This window comes from Macrosteles quadrilineatus, unplaced genomic scaffold (genome assembly GCF_028750875.1).
Source record: "Macrosteles quadrilineatus isolate MER2022 unplaced genomic scaffold, UCM_ALF_1.0 Scaffold_2__2_contigs__length_208266976, whole genome shotgun sequence".
Taxonomy (NCBI): Eukaryota; Metazoa; Arthropoda; class Insecta; order Hemiptera; family Cicadellidae; genus Macrosteles; species Macrosteles quadrilineatus.
In genome coordinates, this window is record NW_026542595.1 from 122723331 (window position 1) to 122749761 (window position 26431).

The window sequence follows — 26431 nt, forward strand, 5'->3', positions numbered from 1 at the left end:
AAAATAAATTCTTCTTCAAAAGCGACAATTTAACACATATTATATTACACACTAACACACACAAATAATATTTTTACATTTATTTACAACATTTTCTTCATCTTGGAAACTGTAACAACAAAATGAACATAAAAATTAGGCTATTTTAAATGAGAAATATCTTCTTGTGAATTTTCTATAGGCCTACTTGTTTATTTTGTTTGTTTGTCAGTGTCACAAGTTACTCAACATGGGTCTACGTTTATGTTTGTAGGTTCTCTGTGAAAATATCTGGGATGTCAGTGTGTGTGTTCAAGTTCAAAAACTTTTATTTTAGTAAAAGATTTCACCAGCATACCACTGGGCCGAGTGAATACAAAAAAGTACAGCAAGTATTTACTTGCGAGTAAATACTTGCAAGTATTCATCGTTCAGGTAATCTCTTGTGAATAAAAGCGACTCTTTACTTGCAAGTAAATCCTATACTCTAATACGAGCAATGTTTGCTTGTATGTATGTATGCTTGCACCAAGATCTCGAAAACGGCTCCGACGATTGTCTTCAAATGTTGTAAATAGTTTATTTTTGGTCTAAAAATGAGTTTATTGCAGTTAGAACTGCCAACAAAATTCTAATTACGTAGAAAAATGAAACTGAAAGTCTTATGGGTTGCTAAGTAACCATGTTAGTTGAATTGAATAACAAGGAAAAAGTAAACAAAAGACTTGTTAGTAGTCTATCCACAGTATACTAGCAATTACAAAATACAGTACAAAAGGAAAAACATCAGTTGTTACTATTGAGCAAAGATGATACTGAAGATTACTGGATACATTGTAGGAGGACTTTTTTTATCAATAATAGTAAAGGCTAGCAGTGTGGAGTGTGGGAACTGTTTATGACGATTAGATTAAGGCATCTGCAATCCTCAAATGCTATGGGAAGGGAGGGAAACAGGTCTGCGACGTAGGAAGTGGTGAAGGGAGTAGTAAAGGTGAGCAGTCTGGAGTGTGGGAACTGTTAATGGGGATTAGATTAGGGTATCTGCAATCCTAAAATGCAATGAGAAGGGAGGAAAACAGGTCCATAACGTAGGAAATGGTGAAGGAAGTAGTAAGGCTAGCAGTGCAGAGTGTGGGAACTGTCTGTATCTGCAAATCTAAAATGAGGGCAAACAGGTCCACAACGTAGGGAGTGGTGAAGGAAGTAGTAAAGGTAAGCAGTGTAGAGTTTGGGAGTGGATTAATGTATCTGCAATACTAAACTGTTTTCAGAGTAAACTAATGATTTTCCCCGAGCAAAGCTTGGTCCCCAGGTACTACTTCCTAAATGAGGTGGTATACTGATCTATCGGATATGAGGGTATACTTGCAAGTATGTACTCCATTTTAAAGTAAACATTATACAGTACAAGTATATATATATATTATAGGCTATATATGATAAATATATATATTATTGAAGGTCTAAGGCCTTCATTTAAACATGTAAAATGTGAAGGTTTTGCATTATTGAGACTTGTGGATGGATTTTCATTAACAAATAGCTTGAACATAACGAAGGAATACCACAAAGGTTCCATCTTCAACCCAAGCATTATTTTGCGGAAATCACTAGTGTCATACATAATTTAAATAAGTGTATTACACCATACTGAATGTGTTACATGCATTTATCAACAAGTTAACTTAAACAAGCATGGGTTACTGATAACTAGTTGAAAAACAAGTATTTACTCTTTAGGCAAGTATTTGCTGGTGGTTATTCACACCAAATTTATAGGTTTCTGAGGGTATATACTTTCTTGGAAAGGCTTTTTAGAAGTACAAGTAAATACTCATGCTTATTCAATTCTGTTTAAGTAAATACTCAAATTATGAAAATTCAAGGCAAGTAAAAAAATTTTAAGTACAAGAACTTTAACTTAGAAAATAAGAATGTGTAAGCTGTTACTATTTCATTTAATTTATAATTGATGGTTGATTATTACCTAATGATTAAAAATTATTAAATATATTTCTTTTACAAAGTTTTATTGGTTTTATTTACAATCTGTTTTAAATTAAATGATAAGTAAATATGATGACATTTATATAAATTAAATAAAAATTGGGGGAAAAATGTATTATTAATAATAAGACTACAGTTAACAATAATGTATTACTGTTTAAAGTTATGGATTAAATAAACTAGTCTTAATATTGATCTTAGCCTACCTGGTTAAGCAACACATGGAGTTGAAGGTTCAACCCCTGTACTGAGCAACAATGCTGTTAAAGCAATGTGCTGAGATTCTTCTCGTGTAGGCCGGGAAGTTGCTTTCAACCCTTTTTTCTTTTTGTTTTTGGTTTGAAAAAAAAAACGCCTTTGAGGCTCGATTTTTATCTTTTTGGTCTTGGTTCTTACTTTTAAGGCAATATTCCTTTGTTTTATCGATGTCAACTTTGCATCTAGGTTTTTCAGGCATTGATCAGCTACTTTTAAACTCTTCGGGTTGTCAATTTTATTTAAAATTGACTCAACACGTTGCCTTAGTAGAAGTTTGTCAGTACTAGTCTCACTCTTGTGGGCAGAACAGTTTTAGTTGAGACTTCTGCCAATATTGATTTTCTTTCTTCCAAACTTTTGACTTGATCTTGGTTAAGGGCTTCTTGATTAAAGGCTTCACCTTGATCTTCCGACATCAATTTCCGACATAGTAGGTGCACATGTTTACACATGTTAGATTTAATGCATGCATCAATGCATGTGCATGTGAACTTGTGTATGCATGCTGTACACTGCTTGCAAATAATGCTACATGGACATTCTTCTTTTATCTGACAAATCGTGTACATTTCTGCAGAATTTGATGACGCCACGTTCCACGAATTTTCTAAAGTTTCAGACTTAACAATTAAGTCTGGGTTCATGGACAAAGAACTTTTGTGACGGTTTCTGAGAATTTTTATTTTTGAAGTTAGTTTTCCCTTTTCAATTATTAGTAATCTGTCAAAGAGTTTCTGCCTAATGAGTTGCATGATTGCACTTATCGCTTTATCAAGTCGATTGACAGTTTTTCCTTATTCCAATATAAAATGCTTTATTGTTTTATGCATACTTTCCAGATGCATGTTAGTGTTAATTCCTACATTTACTCGAAAACAGTATGCCCATGAATGGTAGTTTGACCCGTAATGTTCCTTGAAGTAATCACCATATTCTTCGGTGGCTTGGTCGCTGCGAAGTTCGTCAATAACTGGTCCCAGCATTGCCAAGAATGCATTCGGATCTGTTTCTTCCAGCAGAACTCTTAACTTCTTGTATACTGCTTGTCTTTTATCACAATCTTTTATCTTTGACAGATTCTTTTGCCATGCACGGTCGACATGCCATGTACAATAAAGTCTGTTATCAACTGGGCCCATTACTTCTTTCCACGCGTTATAAAATGATTCAGCCATGTCTGACATGAACGCATTAGGATTTATCATTCCAACTTTCTCTCGGATTGCTGAAAGAAATTCACTCACAGCAGATTTATCTGTTCTGTTTGTGATAAAAAATGCACACGGAAATCCTTGTCTCATATTGTCAATTACCATAACGGTTACCACTTCAAAATCATAAGCGCCCAAACCGTGAGTACTGTCTATACAAATACAGTCTGAACCAAACTTTTTCAAAAGTTCTCCTTGTGCCTCAGTCATTATTGCAAGAGCGAAATCATTCTTGGCGAATGTGGCAGTTTCATCAACCCCTTGTGGTTTATATAACGCAACACAGTCATTTTCACCCTTTTGGCCTTGTACCCATGCTTCGACACTAATGGCATCGTTCGAATGACGCATAGTCTCATTAAGACCGAATTCTTTTTCAATATTATACAGATCTTGTTTCGTCAGTAAATGTATTCTTTTTAGCGAGTTTGGTTGCAAAGTTGACCGAACTTCTTCAAGTATTGTGCCAAAAGGAATTTTATTTGATATTTTTCCGGCGATATCTTGACGTTCATCAAAGGTCAAAGGTTTGTGAGCTAGGTCAAAAGTGTGGCCTACATGAGTCTCACAGTACTCTACTTCGACATTTCCATTTTCAAAAAACGTTGCCTTTATTGAGAAAGGACAGAAACCATTTATTTTGCAGGAACCCTGTATCTTTGTTTCCCTTTTTCTTTTGCCGGATATAGGCTTAGGTTCAAAGTTTCCCGATCTATTGCACTTAAAATAAATTCTCTTCTTACCAGATAGAATCCTCTGTCCTGTTTGTTTTGTGAACAACACATTTTCCTTTTCCTCCGTCTTGCTTTTCCAAGTGTAGAAATCTGACGCACTAGAAAAACTAAGAACTGACTTGACAAAAGTCTTATCGCAAAACTGGCACACATTCATTGTTGACAGTTGACACCACGCGACCACGCGACCGGACAGACAGCATCGAATTTGACGTTTAAGTTCGGCACTGCTCGGTAAGATTCGGAAGCGTTCGGCACAGCGCAGTAGTGGGGGAAGCGTCGTTCCGATTTCAAATTCCGCTGTCCCGTTTCTAGACAGACGAAAAAAGAGCGGTGACGGTCTGACGGCAAGGCCTCCTTAAGTAAGTTAGTCGTGTGGTATACTAAACACTACACGTCGGTAATTTTTCAAACTTGTCTTTAGATTGTCGGAAGGCATTTCAGCTACAAAATCTTCAGTTTGATTCGATTACTGTCCTCGTAAAGCAAACAAAGGTAAGTCGTGGCTCTTGATCCTAGATTTCTTTCATTAGGATATGCTAGGCCTAGCCTATCTGCCATTTACCACTGCTCCCTTCCACAGGAAAAGTAAAATTTATTATTCCTTGCTGACGTTACTAACTATCGCAGGCTAGGATTTGTGAAGTAAGAAACCTTGTTTTTTAGGATTGATAAACAGTTAACTTAACCCTAGCCTAGCCCTTTTTTAGACTAAGTTAGGCCTAGGCCTAACCTAGGAGTTTTGGCAGTCAGGTCAAGTGTAAGTTTTAAATGTTTTTACTGTAGGCTAGGCCTATTTTGGAGTTTTCAAAAGCTCTAGGAAATTTTACCGTTCAAATATTTTATAACCTGCCGGTAACTTAGGTCTAGGCTATTCAGTAGCTTCTAGCCTCTTGGCTACATCTACCCTAAACTTTGTGTACCCTAGGCCTAGCCTATTCCTTAGAATAGGCTAGGCCTAATAGTAGGGCTGATTACTAAAAATTGTTAAGATAGAAATTAAATGAAATGTCTTTATTTGCTTTTAACATGAAAAACATACATTGCAATCGTCAATGTTACAGTCACTTAACATACAAAGCAAACCATGCATAAATACAGATTTGAGTACAAAACCATGCGTTCTACTCTACAAAGTTCTACTCACACAAAAGGCTAGGCATACCTATTTTTTTAAGATAGGCCTGAGTAAAGTCACAGTTTGAATTGTGGTCATAGGCCTAGCCCTTCAAACCTAACTTAGGAGGTGTAAGTTGGAGCCTAGGCCTACTTACGGTAGTTAGCCTAGGCCTATTTCGATCACTGATGTCTTGCTAGAATTAGGATTTAAGTTATTTCACTATTCTTATGCTAAATAATGTCCTGAATCCAAGAATTATTGTCATTTTCTCCGGAAAAGCGCCGTTTCCCCGGTAAAGTGGAAAACAGGAAATTAACATTTTTTGCAGAAGTGGTCATGAGGGTAATCAAATTAACTGGTAGAGTGAGCTGAACAAGAACATTCAAGAATTTTTTATCAAAAATTCGATGGATATTAACGAAGATAAGTTTGCCTACAACCGGGATAGTGCCGTTTTCCCGGAAAATGATGAAGAATTAATTTATTTAAAAACAAACATTTTATGTAAGTTATCTAAGTAAATAGTGGGATTTCACGTTGGTTGCGTTAACTTTTAAGTTAGGTTATGTTAAGAAGGGTTAGGTAAGGATAGATAGGTTGGTTGGGTTAGATAGGTTAGATTGGTTTAGGTTAGGTTAGGTTAACTTAACTTATTAATAAAATGGGTAAATCAATAGAATAGGCTACTTATTGTTAGTAACCTAACCCAACATAACTTAGCCTAACTTAACTTAACCCTCCAAGTGTCCATAGTTTAGGCCTTAATGTCCACCTATTTTTGGCGCATTTGCAAGGTTTTATTAAAACCGATCTGAGAAGCTTAAAACAATGTTAATTCTACTGTTCTATATACCATTTTGTTTGGAAAATCATGGGCTTCAATATTATACATAAAACATAAGGAACATTTGTTTCAAAAAAACTTTTAGGTAAAAAAAAAATATTTTGGAAAATTTTCAAAAAAAAAAAAATAAGTTTGCGCTCAATTAAATTATATAAATTATAGGCCTATAAATATTTGAAAACAGCCACTTTGTTCTAAATTTTATGAGGATTACAAATATATAATAATATAAGGAAGTAGATTTGCAAATACATAAGTTATGGGCAAAAAACAGATTTCAGTAGGCCTACATAGCGTTTAGCTAAGAATGCATAGCCTAACCATAGCTAGGAATCTGGCTGATAATTTACATCAATATCACTACCTACTTCTTCAGGATCATAGAAACCAGCCCTTCAATCACTTAAATCTTCTTATAATGCACCACGTATATCACTACTTTTGATTTTTAACACTAAAACAATGATAAACGTAATAAAACACATCAGTCATCGGTCCGAGGGTAACCTAGCTATTTACAAATACGCACGTCAGCTGTCTGCTACAATTACGATCGGCTCGGAGAACATACAGCGCTGAGACAGACCTCTGGAGAAAGCTTAGAATATAACGAAAAGAACGATAGGCCTACCTAACTCGATCCAGTTCAATCCGATTCAGTCAGTCATAGAGCCTTTGCCGTAAAACGATGTTCGCGCGTCGATTTTTCGACGATGGACGCTCGGAGGGTTAATATAGCCATAGTCTAGAGTGATCTAACCAACTATTTTTGGTCATTTTGGCGCTAACCCTCATGACCCGTTTCCGCCAAAATAACTAAGTTAATTGTGTTTTCCATAGAAAATGGCAATAATTTTTAAATTTAGGACGTTATTTAGCATAAGTGAACAAAATTTTATTTTAATAAGACGTCTGTGATTGATATAGCCTAGGCTAAAGTAATTACCCGTTGGTAGCCTAACTTAAAAGGTTAAGGGGCTATGCCTAAGTAACATAATTGCTTGAATGCCGAGCGTCTCGTAGCGAGACGCTCAGAAAATTACTTCAACAGGGGGAAGGTGTTGTACAATGGACCTATTTTACCTTTTTAGGTATTTTTTATTTTTATATGACACTTTAAAACACAATAAATGTTAGTGAAAAGTAACTTAATCATTGTTCTTCAACACAATACATTTGATTTAACCCTTTATTTTCTCCCAAAACAAATATTTTCAATTATTAAAAATATATTAACATTAGCACCAAAGTACAATAGGCCCTACCTATGTTGTACCTCGGACCTACATATGTTGTACCTTGGACCACTAATTTTAAAGTAGGGGAAATAAATGTAGAAACACATTTAAATGTTAAGATTAATAATTAGTTTTTATTTGATAAAATATTTTAAAAACTGACCCTTACAATACATATTAGCGAATTTCCCATAGGCCTATAGGGAATAAGCTATTACCGTAGTACTCATGGTAAGACCTGGACGCGGGACCGATTTTTTTTTTCGTTTTGAGGTCCCTAGAGGCCAAAAACACCATCCGTTCAAATTCATATATATAGGCCTAGGCTATGTGTCCGTCAGCACGATAACTCGAGCAAAAATGATCCAATTTTGATGAAATTTGGTACAAACGTGTAAACCTACGTTTATTCGAACGAGTTCGCGATCCAGCATGGTCGGACCATGGGAACGGGGGCTTACGGGGGATTTTATGGGGTAAAAATAGGTTTTTCCCATTTTTGACCCAAAAAACATAAAATTTAGCAATTTCTTTCCAAACCATTTTGTAGAGCTTAAAAAAACAAATAATTTAGTATATTGAAGCGTTATTATGCGCCTAATGGTTAGGCCTACGGAAAAAATTTGTAATTTAAAATTCCCATGTTATTCTTATGGAGAATAAGTAAACTGTTGTAGTTTGCTTGTTTATGAACATATTTTGATCAAATTTGGAAAATGTTTTTATTTCTTACTAACTATTAACATTTTACAGAAAAAAACAGTTTTACCCTCCCTGATGCAGCAACCTAGTACTTGTTAAACTAATTTTATTTAAATCGGGAATAAATGTTATATTTTTAAGTAGACATTTCAGTGTAAATCCAATCAGTCAAATGGAAATTCGCTTAGTCTGCAGGTTTGCTGCGGCGGGGGTATTTAATCATATTTTGTAAGAAATTCACTCAAGTTCACTTAAAACTCCCTAGTTAAGGCCTACGTCAAATATTCGTCTATCTGTCTTGGGGGCTCTGTCCTGTTCGTTTATAGCAAATTAAATTACAAATGCCTATAATAAACCTTTTTGACAGAATTATTAAAGTCTGCTTTTTCTACCTTTCACTCAAAAGAATATAATATCTATAAATGGTTGAATGGAATTTTTTTATAATAATAATGAATTTAAAAAAACAAATAAAAACTTTGAGTATACAACCAAGATAACAACTAAACTTATCTGAATAAAAATATTTGATCAATATTTGTGTTATTTTTTAATACTACACACATTTATTAGTAAGCATGCAAAATACACACATTTTTTTAGTAAGCATGCAAAATTTGAAAATCCTACTTACCTTGAAAAATAAGCTTACGTTCAGGGTTCAAAATAAATTGTTTTCAGAGCGTTTTGATTTTCACGTCACTCAAATGTGCTAACTTATAACATCTAACGTCATATCATGCACAAGAAAAAGAAAGAATCCAGTTTTTTTATGCCAAAGAAGAAAGATAATGCCGCAACTATTTACAACTTAAAACTATAGGCTATAAGCTATAAGTTACATACACTTAGCCTAAACAATTAAAATCGTCTTATAGGCTACCTATGTTGGCCAAAACACATGGTGTGTACACCTTTAACTGGCACTCGACTTTGGTCAGTGCCAATTTAATTAACTGAAAATTAAAGCTGAAACTGAAAAATAATTTGTGAAATTTCAAGTCACTAAAGCAAAAAAAGACCAATTCATTTAAAACGGAGATATGGCAAAAATATCTAGAAAGTACCGATTATTTAGATCTTTCCAATTTGGCGACAGGCGCAGAGGGGGGAGAATCGTGCATTTTAAACACCTATTTACCATCATGGACAACATAAAGGCCTACAAAATTAATAACTAGGTAGGCCCTACCGGACCGTTTGTAAGTTAACACCCCTTTTTTTGTCTCTACTATACTGCCATAATTTTTGTTAGGTCTACAATGCCCAAGAAGAAGACTCCTGCAAATGCATTCTACTTCTTCATGCTTGACAGAAAAGCTGCATATGAAAAGAATGGGGAAAGGTTCCCTAATGGTCTGAAAGATGTGTCAGAAGTCGCAGGGCCAGAGTGGGCGGTAAGTAACTTATTCTTCTTTTCTGAAGTTAAAACAGTGAATTAGCCATAGGATTAACTTCTATAAACAGTTAAATAATAAGTTAAACTTCTCTTGGAATGTTTAAAGTAAAAATATTTTCCTTTTTTTAAATATGTTAAATTACATCACACTCCTAAGTCAATAGACAATAGACCAAGCTTTAGTCGTTAATTAATTCACAAGAATTACAATAGATATTGTCAATCTAAACAATAGAAACATTATTTATAAACAACTATAAAATTTAAATCTTTGTTTACAAATTGTAAATTGAAGAAATCACTTAATTTGTACATAGGATTGGCTTTACACAAAGAGAGCAGTTTTTTTGAAAATTATTTTAAGGGCAATGCACGAAAATCTACTGGAAACATGTTAAATATTTTGATCCCCAAGTGGGTATGATAGTTTTGAGATCTTGACAGTCTTACTCTACTTACATCAATTAAATTTCTATTCCTTGTTTAGTGGCTATGGACATTTCCTAGCAAAACATGTTTGTCAGTGAATGTGTCACATACTTTTCACTGTAATTTAATTGAAAATCTTACACTTATAGGTTACAATCCTTGTAAAATTCTCCTTAGGGGCCTAGTTCAAATCCAAATGTTAAGCCTTTCAGACACCCATTCTCTCATCAACCTCTCCTAACATGAACAGTTCCACCATGCTGTAGCTTTTGTAGGGGTACGTTACTGGCTAAATGTTAGGTTTTTATATATTTAGTTCCTTATTTCATAGAAACCTTGACAATGTACACCTGTCTGTGTACCGGTATTATGTTGTATAACTTTAACAGATGTCATGTGCAATAAAGAATTGTCATTTGTCACATCTTGTAAAAATCCAATCTGAGAAATTTAAATTCACTTATCATGAAGGTTTGCTGCAGCAGGGGCATTTACACAATGGATAGTGGATCCTACCAAGTTTAAATTTGGGAAAATAAAACAAAAATAATTTTGATAGCAAAATAAAACTGTTTCATTAATCTTGGTCTAAAGAATCTTGAGTCGTAGTGTTCTCTCAATTGAATTGAAAGCGACTTATGTAGAGCTGAAATGCTATGTAAAACATTAAGTTTAGACATTTTGGCTTTTTCAGGTCTTGCCTGCATCACAAAAGAAAAAATATGAGGAAATGGCTAAAAAAGAAAAGGAGCGGCAAAAAGGGGACACCGCCCGCAAATACACCAATCTTCACAATTCCTTTGACTATCTGCAAAAGACACAACAAGAACTCGAAGAACAAAAGCGACAGATCAACGAAAATATTGAGAAGACAGTACGTTCTATTTGCAGCACGAGAAGTAAGTTTTGAATTTGATTCATAGCATAGAGGATCCAAATAAACATGTTTGCAGACAAGCTGTGGCGAACCAAAGGGTTGGGTCATAAACCGGGTACTAAATTGATAGATATGATGGTTATGTGTGTTTTAGTTGATATAGATTTAAGAATGTCTGAAGTGGATACACAACTTTTTAAAATGAACAAAGATATATTTAACTAAACTAATTAAAATAATGTCTGAAGTTGAAAGAAAATGTTGAACACTCAACTATCAGGTGAACGTAATGATGGATACATACCTTGACGAGTTACTAGACTGGGGGTGGGCATTCGATAACTAGCAGGGGAGTATGGACAGACAAACGACAAACATTATGAGAGACAACATGAAAATCCTGTAGATATTCACAAAAGTATTAAAGTAAAATATGTATCATTCATCCCTAATTTAATATCCTTTATGTATTATGAAACTGTCCTTCCACACTGTGAAACTGTGTGGAAAATAATACTTCCTTGATGATGAGTTGAGGAGTTTTTGATCACTTTTTTGAGATATCAGGGATAGCAAACCAATACCTCTCTGAGTACTAACAATTAAATATTTTTTTATTTTATTTTGTTAAGAAGTTGGCTGCCTGTTTTAACCTAGCATTTGCCTGTCTATATGGGCTTCAAAGTTCCGTTTACTGGTGCGTCAGCAGACCTGTACTGCGCTCGACTAAGTTCACACTCACACTCAATGGGACTTAGCAAGCCCATTAGCAACAAGGAATTTTCTTTGTACTAGCTTTTTTAGGGTCTAATGACTACTGCCACTTTGTTATGTCACTAAATTGTATGAACACTTTCTACGGTATTTGCACAATCAAAATCAATTTTTCCCATAAAATGTTTCAAGAAGACTGCAAAAATGCAATTAAGTAGTCGTACTTAATATTAACCAGGTCAGAAATATAATTTATCCGGATAACTTTCGAATCATCAGATTTTCTCGCATTAACACCATTCTTAAACCAAACATATTTATAAACTAGTTAATTTCCTTTCTTCTTGGTCTTCATGTGTAGGTTTCCAAAATAGGGAGATAAATTTTCACTTACATAGATATGCTGGTTACTGAGTCCTGTCACCCTGGAGTTGGTTACAACTTTTTTCTCTCCGCCAACATCTGGTCCCTCTTCTTCCGCCGTGCCAGCTGGACGATGATAGTTGTGGGCCTGTTGTAGTTGTGGGCGCGGCTTCTATGTCCTCCTTCTCCAAGTCTACCCCTAACTCTTTTGCAACGTTGACAACAATTTGTTCAATAACTTCTTCCTCCATTTCCTGCGTCCACACTGTTCCAAGTGATGAAGCTGTGAGCTCAGTTCTACAATCACTTTATCTTTTTTTCATGGTTTCTTTAAGTGCAGTGATCTCTTTTTTCAACTCTGGTAGACATTGCAATTTGACTAAAAATTCTCCGTACTTTTCACGTATAAAATTTTGACTTGCCTCAATTTCTTCATTATCTTTTTTTAGTTTCTGAAATTCTTCGTTAAATGAAGTCAGAACACTCTTCTTTTCAGATACCTACCGTTACTTACATCTTCTATGACAAATTTAAGTTTGTCTTTCCAGTTTCTCGGTCATCTTTTTCTTTCATGGATTCCTTCATATCTCTTCCCTTACATTTTGGACATTTCCATTGTGATTTATTAGTAGGCCTATTTAAAAAAAGGTTTGTCCAATTCCAATGCATAAGTAGTGATAATTAATCTTGCAGTCTTCATCAGAACACATTATTAAATCACTAACCTCTAAATAGATTCCTTGCATTTAGTATTACAAATATGACTAAAACCCCTTTGAAATTGTGATCCCTTTGAAACATTTACTAATTCCATTCATTTCGTTCAAAGTCTACACACTTAAATTAACCTTTACATATTTGATTGTTGCGGATTCAATTATGTAAGAGTTGACTGATTTGTGTGAAATTTGATACTTATCAAAAATTAGGGATTCATAGATGAACCATAATATCACATTGTTTACTTTGAACATTATTTATTATATTAAAGAAAACTAATTATAGCTAATGCGCTCTCTTAGTCCTGTTGAATAGGAATATAGTCACTGCATATTACTGTATTTCTTATGTTTTTTGACGTTGTCTATAGCAATGTAATGTTGACAAATGACAATAAATGGATTCTGATTCTGATTCTGATAGTCAAGTGGAAGAATCAACTAATTTTGGATTACACATCATCTCTATGATTTGAACGTAACAATGTGTTAGTTAGAAATGAAGATTGGTAATATGGTTACAATGTTTTTTTGCAGAGGTTCCCACGTTCAAGTTTTACTTCATACACATTAACTATTTCTGCATCTCCGACGGGCAAGTGTACCATCCTGCAGAGATAGCTGTATCCGAGTTTTGTCTGGCTGAGGGTGTCACCAACATCTATCATACCATCATTGGACAAAGTAAGTTTAGAAGTAACTTACAGTAGTTTTAAGAGTCCTTGGAGGCTAGTGGCCATCTTAGGTAGTTTCAAACAGCTGCTGAAGAACAGCTGTTTGAAATTATCCTAGATATGACCACTAGCCAATTATCATGCAAAAATAGTTTTTCAAAAACCAACGTGATTATAATTTTAATATCTACTAAGAATAAGAATGCTTTTTTGCCGTTACACTGGTTTACATGCATGGCACGGTCAAGGAAATGTCTTACAACTAAGGTTTAACTAAACATCATTTATGAAGTCTATTTTTCTATACGGACACAGGTTTAACCCTTCCCGGACAGGCGAAATCATGACATACAACGGGAAAAAATTAGAGGAAAAAATAAAAATAAATTTTTCATTTTTGTATATTGTTACTAGCTGTACCCTCGGGCTTTGCCCCGTTTAACTTCATAAGTATTCGCATGGCTCAATCACGTCCTGGTTGAAGTTCGTTCGCTACGCTCACTCACCTTTAGGTTGGAGCTCGTTCGCTGCGCTCACTTGCCTTCAGGTTAGCTCGTTCACTACGCTAACTCGCCTCCAGGTTGAAGTTCGTTCGCTACGCTCACTCACCTTTTGGTTGCAAATTAGCTGTTGTCATAAATAAAAAAAAAATGATAGTGCTGCACCCTGTTGGTAATCCTTGTAACTTTAATGCTATTGAACATCATAGAATAGAACTAACTTGTTTAATTGAAACAGCTGTTAAGATTCATTAATTCCTTTTAAATATGAAAAATCATAAGGTTAACATGGGAAACTCCAGAGCCACTGGGGCGGAGCCCGAGAGTCCGATCAGAATAAAAACTACTTAGTTTTCCTATTTAATGCCTAAAGAATCAGTGTACCAAATTTCAGCCTCCTAGGTAAATGGGAAGTGGGAGAATTAGTGATGAGTGAGTCAGTGAGGGCTTTGCCTTTTATATATTTAGATACAAGTACAAGGCTATTAAAAAGAAAAAGAGGTTGCCTCAGTCGCGCGTATGACGTCACCCGCCGACCCTGACGGTGCTGCTTTTAACTCACACAGCTGCCACCTGTCAAATTCTTTGTTATTGTTGTTTGTTTTTCATTTATTTATTTGTAAACAGATTCACCATTCTTACTAGGGAAATAAGTTATTTCTGAGTGGCAACTTCAAACGTTTTTGTGCTTGTTTAGTACGATTAAGTAACCATTTTCTTTCTAGTTTTATTTATTCTGCGTTATATTATTTCATTGTTTAAGTTTATATTTTCAGTCCGGTTTTATATTTGTTGTTTTTTATTATTCCGCATATGCAAAAATAATTTGCGGAGTAGTAATATGTAGAGTGAAGGTGAATGCGGCGATCAGATCAGCGGATAACGTCACACTTCCGCCCGCTAACTTACTTTTACATGCTTTTACTTAATCGTTTACTAATCGCACGAAACTTACACAAAAACAAACAACAATAACAAAGAATTTGACAGGTGGCAGCTGTGTGAGTTAAAAGCAGCACCGTCCGGGTCGGCGGGTGACGTCATACGCACGACTGAGGCAACCTCTTTTTCTTTTTAATAGCCTTGATACAAGTATACATAAAGAAACACAGTGGAACACATCATACTGTCAAAATAATTTGTTATATCATTTCCTCGGATGAGTAGAAATGCAGCGGATATATCCGCCACCCGCCTTTGAAGATATGACCATGACAACATTAGGCAATACAATTTATTTATTGTTTACGTATTGTTCTTTATTTAACAAAGAACAATATGTAACAATAAACAGAGACAACGTAATGTTGAGCGCAAAACGTCAAGGGGGGGAGTGTAGGAGCGGTGGTAGGTGCGTGGGGGGGGGGAATGAGGCGCATGAGAGGGGTTAGCGCGGTAGAGAGGGGGGAGTGCGGGGGAGAGCGCAGTCATGGAGCGGATATAACCGCTTCTCGTCCGGAGCATCAAAAACCATATAATCCGTCACCCGTCCTTTATCACCAAAGACTTATGCGAATATATCCGTCACCCGTCAGGGAAGGGTTAATGGGTAGTTTTTAAGTATTTTAAATTTAGATCAGAATTACTACCTCCCCATACAATTGTTCCAATTGTTACAATGGGACCGGCTACGTTCCAAGCAGTGCTGCTATCTGTGGGTGGTTAGCGAACTACGTCGACTCTCGTAAAGCAGGACATCCCTGCACGTTTATTGCTATTCGTCAGACCAAAATTGGAAAGCCAATCACACACGGCAATCGGGTTTGCTCGACGCTGAGGGCTGCGCCGCACTGGGGTTACGCCCGCTATTTGACGTGCCGCAGCGAACGTGTTTAAGTTAGATTCTATAAAAACACCTAGGTAAAAATTTTATACAATTTTTATTAGGGATGGACGAGATTGAATTTTTAGTTCGAGACGAGACGAGACGAGATTTTTTATTTCTCATAAAATTTCGAGACGAGATCGAGACGGGATTTGCCTTCTCATACACAACGGGAAATGCACGTTCAAAATTTTTACCTGATTTTGTAACATTGTTAGATGACTGTTTAAATACAAAAATAATGATAATAGGCAAGAATATTTACAATCTTTTATTAAAAAACATCAGCATAATATTTTTTTATTAATCACACCCAATTATTAAAAATGCCTACGATTAGGAAACATAGTGATATCAGTTAGGATAGAGTTCAAATTATCCTAAAATAAAATAAATCATAAAATAAAAGCAATATTAATTTTTATAAAATAGTTACTTGTTTTGACTTTTTCTTTTTATAGTAATAAAACATTCCTCACACTGCTTACACTTAACAAAACTTCTCAAATGTTATTAAAGTAATATTATTAAAATAATTAAAGTAATACATTTAAGGAATTAATTAAATAAGAACGCCTTCGCAAAGGAAACACAACTACAACACGCTCCTGTATTGCGGTTATTGCATTGACTTTCTGCAGGCGTTTTAAATTTTTTTTTTTTTTTTTTATTCTCCTCTTGATAAAAATCTCGGCCAAAAAGAAATCTCGTCTCATGTAACGAGATTTAAAATTTCCCGAAATTTCGAGACTTGACCATCCCTAATTTTTATTTTATTAAAACTAATAGGTACATAAATCTTGGGTTTTTCTATAGCCTATTTAAAACAATTTATTGGCACTGTTCAGTACTACTGTTAAAAATTACGTTAAATTATTATGTTAAATTATTTATTAATTAAGTTCACGTGATTTATATATATATATATATATATAAATTTGAACTAACCGGTGTTTTCGGCCTCTGGGTATATCATCAAAATGAAAAAGTAAATCGATCCCGGGCCTAGGTCTTAGAAATTTGCTAAAAACAGCCCGTTACCCCACACTGAATTAGACCCATTACTTAAATGTTTGTAAAAGTTGATAAATTACTCTACTTTAAACATGTATTCAAGTATCGAGTAAAAAGAAGAAATTACTTAGAAGTCTACTTGAAATTGTGTAAAAATTTAAGTAATTACTTAAGACCCAAGTATTTGTATAAAGTCGAGTAGTCTACTACTTGAGTTATTGCTGAGCAGCCTACATGTCCAGTAATTTACACTAGGCACTCCAGTATTATTTGTAAGTATCTATTTATTGAGTCGTTACATCACCTTGATGTATTCAATATACACCAGCTATTTTACCACCGCTGATCTGGAGAGTGAGCTAGTATAGTGGTAGAGTGTGGGACTTCTAACGCTCCCTTGGGTTCAAATCCCACCAATCACCAATGTATTTTATCTGTGATAATGCTGGAACCTCTTGGCCTAGCCTAAAGTAATGTGAAATCAATTCTGAGCTAGAATCTGGTGTAAACCCCCCCAAAAAGCCCTACTGATTGTTCGTACTTGTTGCAGAGCAGATACCAATGGGCTACCGACTGGACGCAATGACTCGCTCAGACGAAGTACATCATATCCCCTTAGAAGGGGAAGAGGGGGAAAAGAGCATCTATGTAGTTTGGGACAACGTGAAAGCGGTTTTGGAGGTGAGTTTAGAGTTAACCGTATTCTGCTGTTCTTTATCTTTAGTCTTTGACTATTGATATCAATTACTATCAGTATTTGATCGAACTATTCACCCCATCCCCGTGTTAAAGTTGTCACCAGTTTTTTTTTTTTCAAATCAAAATAGACCTAGTTAAAGTGAGCTACCGACATATTGTGCTAAATGTAAATTACTGATTTGTGTCACCATTGATACTGAAGTAGACATGTCATCCATACGGATCACTTGTTGTACAATTTTTATTAAAAAAGAATGTAGGCTAGTTTTGTGAGCTGGTCACAGAATGCACGAAAGTCTAAAATACTATTACCTTATTCCTTTTGCTTACATAGTAAATGTGTCATAATTGTGTGTATGGCTGATAATAAGCTGTTCCATCAGTATGACTTGGTAAACAAGTTTGTGCGTTAGAGGGAAATTAGTAATTTACACCAGCACAATCTCAACTGGTGGCTCACATCAACTACAAGGAGTTTGATTAACAAAGCTGGTGATAACTTAAACATTGGGATAGAATGACAAGTTTTATCATTAGTCAAAGCTGTAGCATATGTGGACTTTTTAACCTAGTCAAACTGATTGGATGACTTATTGTAAGCTATTGCACTGTTTATGTCATGTATTCCAAGCCCCGAGTCAGGGTTCAAGTCTATTCAGAGGAATAATTATTTTTAAGTCTGAATGTATTTCTTGTTTATACATATTTATGATGAATATATCGATTTTGATTTGAAAAAAGTAGGTTAAACACTCGGAAAATCACGATTCAATTTATTAATTTAATACAAACACAATGACAAAGGGCATTATAACATTTAGCTGATTTTTTTTCTACAGTTTTTTTTTTGCTCCTGTAATTATGTAAAAATGTTACAAGCCAAATTTGTTAGGCCTACTGTTTAAGAAGTAGGAAATATATTTTTGTTCAGTTAACAGTTCACACTGACTCAAGACCAAGATGAAGATGGAAAAGACAATTAGTATTAAAAGAAACGCTGCGGACAAGCCTTTTTTTAAGGCTTATGCAGTTTGGTAATGTAAATTCATTGTATATGTGCTGTACTAAGTAATAAATAAATAAATAAAAATAAAATAAATAGCTAAAAAAGCCTCATAAAAGGCTTGTCCGTAGCATTTCTTCATTTAACTTTAATGCATCATGTTGAGTCAGTCATTTGATCTTAGATCATGCCAAGCCATTAACATTTGATAATGTCAACCATTGACTTCTTAGTCATATTTTAAGCCTGATTAAGTGAAAGGGGTTTGATGCACTCAGGGTAGTTTATGAGATTTTTGGATTTTGTGACATATGCATGGATCTTACGCTGCCTCTTGAGTTGAGGTTCTTTAACCATCTCAACAGGGAAACGGAAACAATGATCAATTAGATAGTGATTGCATCGTCTTGATTTGTCTATCTCTCTCTAGACCGTTTCTAAATGATTACTTTATAACTATAACTGTAACCAGGTTTCTCTTTACTGTGCTTATTTATTGGTATAAATGTGTAATTTTGTATTCTTCAGTAATTGCTGAACATTTTTTAGACAAACTTCAATTTAATGAGCATATCTCTGTGTCTAACTGTTATGTTGTTTACAGAGAGGCAGAAGTGCTCATGGCGGGTCTTATCCGCCCATGTATACCATGCCAGACAACGTGAGCCTGAATACGAGCATCTCTTGTGTTACCAACGTAGTTCGAATGATGGCTGAAGGTGATTTCTATCATATAAATTAATAGCTTAAAATCCTTAATGTCGTATAGCATTAGATTTTTTCACCTGTGCTAGAGTCAAATGATCCCGTGTAGATGTGGCGATTGCGGTTCTTTGGACTAGTGAGTATATCGTTCCCTATGTTTGATAAAAAAATTATTTTTTAAGTTGTGTAGGCAGCACATGAATCAGTCGTAGTTAAATTAAATTACCAGAGACAAAATAAATTACCAGATTCTGTTTGTTGTAGCGAGTGGAGACAATCCTGATGACTTCCAGGTGTTTCCCCTCGAGAAGTTATTTTACGAGCTGAAGTACGGGTGTGCGACTGTCGCTGGGGCCGCCAAGGACATCAGGAATTACTACCCTAGTGTTCCATTTGCCTGTTCTCGTCTGGAAAATGATACTTTCAACTACACTGAGGAAATTGCATGTGCAGTAAGTATTGCATTTATTTCGGGTCTATTATTGCAGAGTTAGAGGTGTGCCAATCTGAGATTTTTTATTGAGACGAGCTTTTCATTTATAAGTAACTACCACAGAGCAAAATTTTTTATATGATATAAAATCATTAGGCCTACTTATATGTGTTATAAAAATAAAATAATCTTTTTATTATATCCATATAAGCCTACAGGATGAAAATGGTTTATATTACCTGTCCGTCAGTGATCCTATTGTTGTCGTCTTATGCGACCGGTTTCAGGATTAAAATCCCATCATCAGGCTGATAAAAATGTCATGTCACTCAAGTTGAGGTCGTCGGTAAACATAAAAACACACACATACAACACGAAACGCGAAAATACGGAATAACATTGCTAGCTACTGGCCAGTACAGGACACTACGACGCGGCACGGGTAGTTGCGTGGTCATGACTGAGGTGTCCTTGCTCCTCTCCCGTTATCTATGGAATGCCGGTGGTATTGTTGTCCTATTCTAATCGCTTCGTCATAGATAATGTTGGACTTGAAAGAGGTCTGTTCATTTAAGATGTGTTGTGGCTCATTCTTGATGGATTTGTAGATCTCGAATTCCTCTAAACAATCTAAAAACCGTCCTTTTTTAGGGTAACTATGTAAAATGTGTAGGTTATTGTCAAGGCTGGAATAATTATGGTTACTGTCTGCGAGGTGTAGGTAAACAGCTAAACTCGTTCGGAAAATCGTTCCATATGTCAAAATAGAAGGATTCAAGAAAACAATTTTTCCCAATAAACACTTTGTTAAACATATAGCCTCCGATTTTCCCAGCTGTTCTTAATGAAACTTGGTATGTATTTGAAGGTAAAAGAAACCTATGTTTAGAAAAAAATAAATTGGTACAATTAAAATTAAAAATAGCGGCTGGGCTGTTAACATTTTTATAACTTAAATTATGAAAAATGGCCTAAGTTAGGTCAAGAGCACTTTTATTTTGCATTTAAAACTTCCTATTAAACGACGTCAAGTTCAAATACCCCCACCGCAGCAAACCTGCAGACAAAGCGAATTTCCATTTGCCTGATTGGATTTTCAATTGAATCTATTTTTATTTATAATATTTAGGTTTAACAAGTACCTCCAGGTTTGCTGCTACAGGGATGGACAATAAAGTGTGTGTTTTATTAAAATATCTCTAGAGACCTTAGTAGTACAAATATTTACTAAATTACTACTTAAAAAATTTATTCTTTAAAGCAAAAAATAAACAAAATTTTGTTTACATAAATGTTTACTTAACTTGCAAATTATGTTAATACCATTATGTTAATTATGTTGGTGCCAGCCATTATTTATTTTACATTTCTTATATTGTTTATTTACAATGTTTGATGTCAGAAAATCTCTGATGCGGTGATAGGCTTTTCCCAGCAAGGGACCTTTTATTGCTCTCACAAATCACTCTGTATCGTATTCCACCTTATAAAGTTCAGGAAGCTCATTGTAGAATTTGACTCTTATTTTACCCTAACTATCTTTTAACTGAGGATCTATCTTTCACTATAAACTAATAATCTAACTAATAATCTCTTTCACTATAACTATCTTTCACTTTTGCTGAGTTACTGCTACGAAGCAAGTATAATGTAGTCTGAAATTTTTTACGTAGAAATTGCAGGCAATGCTACTTCATTTCTAAACATTTGTTTCCAGTTTCACATTGAGATAGAACAAGTAGTGAACTGTTCGAAGAGCTTCGTCCAGAGATGGGCCTACATCATCTGTGACCAGTGTTGTGCTTACCTTGACATATCAGTGGTACCAGGTAAACACGTACCTTCCAACTCTGCCGTGGAAAGTCTGGACAAGTTTAAGGAGAGGCAGCGAGTGGTAAGATCACCAACAATATCAATCTTAGGATAAAAAGAAACCTAATGGAATTTTTGAACGCAGGGTGTCCAGCATAGATCTTGAAACAGAGAAAAGGGATTGTTTGTTAATTTTGAAAACCAGGCAAAAATCCACTAGTTTGAGTGTCAAGTAAATAATGTTGTGATCAGGATTTTTCTATTCCATGGAAAGTTACCGTGATCTTAACAGATGTTGCTATAATCACAGTAAATCATCACAGATAATTGCTGTGATGGCAAAGAGGTGATCACAGAAGTTACCATAGTTAAAGAAATTCATTAGAGTTGGTATGATCCTCATAGAGACTAGGTCTGCTCCAATTCAATTTACAAATTAATAATCACACAAGATGATTGCAGATATTGCGAAAAAGTGGGTAATAATGTGGGTGTTGCCATGATCTTTGGAGAAGAATGCTAATGTTGACACAATCGTAGGAAATTATCTCAGTTTTTTGTGTTATTAGGACGTTCCTATGACTGGAGAAGATCCTTTTCTGTATTGTTTTGTTCTTAGTCAGTCTTCTTGACACCCTCTTAATTAATTGTTCTTACTTTATCATTTCAGAGAGCGGCTGAAGAGGCTGCTGCAGCCGCTGTCAAAGCTGCCCAGAAACCTTTTACGATGGTTTCTGGAAACGTAAGTGTAGTTTACACTAATTAACTTTTAGATACAAAATGTACTAAATAAAAAACAAGCTTTAACTAATAAATAAGAGGCTTTTTTACCTCGGTTTTGTCTAGTGATTCCTTTCCTCCTCTAAGGGTAGATGATGATTTCATTGATTATGTTGACTTCTTTGGATCCTAGTGAAGAATATCACTCTCATATTAAGGTCATCAAAACATTAAACAATTGCACACAAACATTTAGACTAGACCTAAACATAAAAAAAAGGAATTGCTTGGCAAAATAAAGGTTAAATAACCTCTGTTTGTATTTTAAAGTGATTCGAGACCATTTAAAAACCTAAAAGGCTTTAACATCTCAAACTAAAGGTTCTACTTGATATGAAGGCATATCAAGATTTGTATTTAAAAATTCAATGGCAATTCAAACTCATTGTGGTTTTATCACCTGCATGACCTTTTTTACACGAGTAGTTGTGTACCCCTGTTTTTTTTTCTTCCGGAATGTATTTTTAAGCATCAGTAACAAAATAGTATCTTTTATATTTTTCACAAAATGCAATTGTTGCAGACCGTGCAATCTTTTGCCCCAGTTGAAGTGGAACAACAACCCGTGGCTAAACCAACAGTGCAGCGTAAGTAAAATGTCTTATCGTTAGATTCTCCACCTCTAGTATTAAATTTAACTATTGATTTTCTATTTTTCATGGACTTGCTATATTTCTAATTTTTTCCTAAATCAGTTTTCCTCTTGTAAAAACTCATAAAAAATCTTGATAGATCATTTATTAAATATTGATATCATTTGTCTCTTGTAATATTAATTTTAAAAAAATCAGCATTACTGCTAGACGTTCTATTAGCTGGACAGAATAACATTGTTATGTGACAAAGTGATTTTATCAATAAGCCCCAGGACTCTAATTTTCTTTGGTACGTTAGCTGAACTCTAATCATTTAAAAACTTCTAAATCAACCACTTGACTCTCCCTCGAAATATATCCTTGATTTGTGATTTTCAGCTTCGCTCCAAAGACCCATGACCCGTCCGTCCAGTCAAAACTTCAACCTTGACAGTGACTTTCCAGTTGGCCTAGTTTCTCGTGGTAAGTTTGAACTATTTTGAATCCAAAACAACATGTGTCTGCATCTCCGTTGTTTTTATGGAGGTTAAGACTCAGTCTTTGAAATAGAAAGCGTTCTTTGAAGGTTCCTCTTTTTAAGTGTTTATTTTTATTTACTTATTGCCAACAATACTTATTTCAGGCATACAGTAGAACCAGGCGATAGATCAACCGTATTCAATGTATATGTCTGAAATTAGGGGTGCTTTGAGGGGGTTTTAATTTCCTAGTTCTGTTTGGTTATCATTGAGTAATGCTTACTACTTAATTACTGTTATTTAGTCTAATATCACTACTGTTGTCAGGCCGAGGCAGAGCTCCTGGAGTTTCAAGAGGTGCTCCGCCAGGAGGTAGCCAAAGTAAGTCTTTTACCAATTTTATCGTAATATTCAAAAGTTTGAACTTAATATTAATAAATAATATTTGAAAATTAAAATAGTTCATGAACTTCAAACTAAATCGTTAAAGACAACAAAATACAGGGTTTCCAAAAATGAGTGCTGCTCTTTTAAGATTAAAAGCTGATTGTACTAGTTACATTAAAACTATTTATTTCATTAGGAATCTCTAAAAACAGTTTTATTCTGGCACACTTGGTACCTGTATTTTAATGTCTAATCTGTAGGCTATCTCTGCCTATACTATAAACTAAGGACACGGTAATCTCTTGTAACTAGAGATGAGTTGATACTCGATACCACAGATTCTTGGACATATCGGTATTGAGAATCAATCGTCATGAGCGGATACTAATACCCGACAGTGGAAAAGAAAATGTTTATCTTGAGATTCGATACACAAAAATGACAGTAGAATCTTTTGGCAAAAAGTTGCCCTAATATAAGAATAATGAAAGGTAGGTAAGCGCACACATCACAGTTAGCGCAAAGAAATCTGACTGCTAAAAAAATTATTCAAAGCGAAAGTAAAAGTAAATATATCGCAAATTAGGGGATAAAATTACCACAATGTTTTCAAGTCCTTGGAGCCTAGCCGTTTCAACTAATAAAACAATAACAAAAGTAAAAAGAAAATATATAACCTCTTAGTGTCCTACTGTAGATATTTCAATTACAATCTTTTTGGTGTCTGAAAAAATATTTTGAGATGGTAAATAACTCTTTTGCAGCTGTTTGAAAATAATCCAAGATGGCCGCCAGCCTTCAAGGACTCTTGCACAATTGATAAGATAGGCTATAGGCTAACTGTGATTTTCACCTTCCTCGGGACTGGTTCAGCCCCTATGTTTTTTTGTACCTGACAATCCACAAAATTATCAATTCAAACCCTGCAAGTCCCAAATTATTTGTCCCAATTGTTAATACCTTGCTCAATGAAAATTAATTATGTTTTTTTTTTACCAAACACCCTGAATGGAACTACAGAGTCCTACTAGGAAGCAATCCTCTAGAGTTATTGTCGAAACTTAGGATAGGTTTGTAAATAAACATAGTTAAAAAAATTAGTTTTACTTTTTTAATGCATTCCTTAAGCTCTTGTTGTTTTCCCATTGACTTCTTACAGTTATCATATGTATGTCTCAGGTGCTCCAATGAGTTTCGCGGCTGCTACGTGGGGAAAGAAATAAGACTGAATCTACTTCATTCAATTCATATGGACATTCTGATTTTACTGCTTTCATTCAGCCTTGCTTGACAAAGAGGAGATCACTGCATTGAAATTGAGTTACTGTTTGTCCAAGTTAACGTTAATTGAGTTAACAGTACCACTTGTTTTTTACTGTTAGGTTATAAATTGTTTGTTCTTTTTTTCTCTGATCGCTCAGTATGGAATACCATAGAGAGCTGATAAAACAAATTATCCTGGTATGTAGGGTAATTTACTAAAATACGTTATTTGGGCAATTTGCCATTGCATTTTTTAAAATTAACCAAATGTTCTGTTCTTATGTATAACTTATGTCTAAAAGGGTTGAGTGGGTTTAACCCTCTTAGTGCAACTGGGCTTTACCCAAACACAAACCCACACTGAAAAGTAATAGGTTACATTAAGTGGTTTGAACCAATATTGAAAGTTCAGGGGAAAAGTCAATGTTCCATATTTTTTATATGTTTAAGAGATCTTGATTTTACCATTATGTTTCTTATTGACATTATGTGTATCCTACAAACACTAAATAACCCTTCAAACCTCTCAATTTACTACTTAAAGAACCATTAAAATATAACAATCTCTCCATGAAACACAATAGTATGAACCTCAAACGAAACTAATTTTTTAGTCTCAGTGTAGATGAAAAAATAAACCAAGAATAAGTTAAACAAGTAGTGACAGGGAAAGAGGGAAACAAACCGGTGATCGATAATTAGATACTTTCAGACTGAAGTCACACATTAACCAGCCAACGTTGGTATTACTGCATACTTCAAAATATAAAGTTTTTGAAGGCGATACTTGCATCGTCACTGCACTAAGAGGGTTAAATGATGATATATCTGTGATGGGCTTTTTTCTCTTATAGCTCAGTATGGAATCCCATATAGCATCGAGAATATACTTTTAGGATAATTTTTGGTAAGGAAAGTTGTTTGGCATCGTTGTATAGTCTCAAAGTTAAATGCCCCAAAGTTTTTATTTAGCTTAAATGTATTATTTCTTTCTTAAGAGGGTAAAGTTAAGTTGGTGTTTTTAAGTTATGTTTATGATATAACTGTGATGAGTTAAGGACATAAGGACGTTTAAAGTTGTTATCTAATTGAATACTTTTATCAACTCTAGTCCTTATTTTTGTAATTGAAGTTTTATTAAACATGTATTCTTACATTTGCTGTTGCAATTTTATTCATCAATCCACTATGCCGGGTGTCCAAAAAAGAACTGAAACATTTTAAAGGTGAATACTGATACCAAATAATGGACTATGTATAATGTTTTATATATGTATTTAAAGCTTAAATTCTGAAGTTTTATTAAAAACTTAGAATAACTCAATATGAGCACCATTAGTGACCCGGCATAAATTTAAGTGAAATTATACATCTCAGGGTTTGGTCAGTATTTCAGGGGATATAAACGGTGCTATTCAATGTGACTTGTTATAGGAGTATGTTTTCCCATCGTTGGGTGACATTAAGATGGGAAATGGCCCTGACTATTTTCAACAGGTTGGAGTACCACCACACTACAGTTTACGTGTGTGAGAAGCGCTTAATACTCGTTTCGACGATCGGTGGATTGGCGGGGAAGGGCCCATCTAATGGCCTCCCAGGAGTCCAGATATGACTTCTCTGGACTTTTTCCTTTGGGGGGTGGTAAAGAATTATGTCTACTCAGTGCAGATATGGGATCTGAA

At 34.8% G+C, this 26431-nt stretch overlaps 1 protein-coding gene across 1 annotated transcript; it reads left to right on the top strand.

Moving 5' to 3' along the window:
* Positions 1-4560: 4560 nt before the first annotated feature.
* LOC128987648 (protein maelstrom homolog) lies at positions 4561-25905 on the top strand. The gene is made up of 13 exons (XM_054408607.1): positions 4561-4687; positions 9352-9493; positions 10619-10823; positions 13135-13281; positions 17161-17291; positions 18917-19031; positions 19282-19469; positions 21168-21344; positions 21933-22004; positions 22566-22629; positions 23017-23100; positions 23424-23477; positions 24663-25905. The coding sequence occupies exons 2-13, from the start codon at positions 9359-9361 to the stop codon at positions 24704-24706; spliced, it is 1416 nt and encodes a 471-aa protein (XP_054264582.1). The 5' UTR covers positions 4561-4687; positions 9352-9358; the 3' UTR covers positions 24707-25905.
* Positions 25906-26431: the final 526 nt, after the last annotated feature.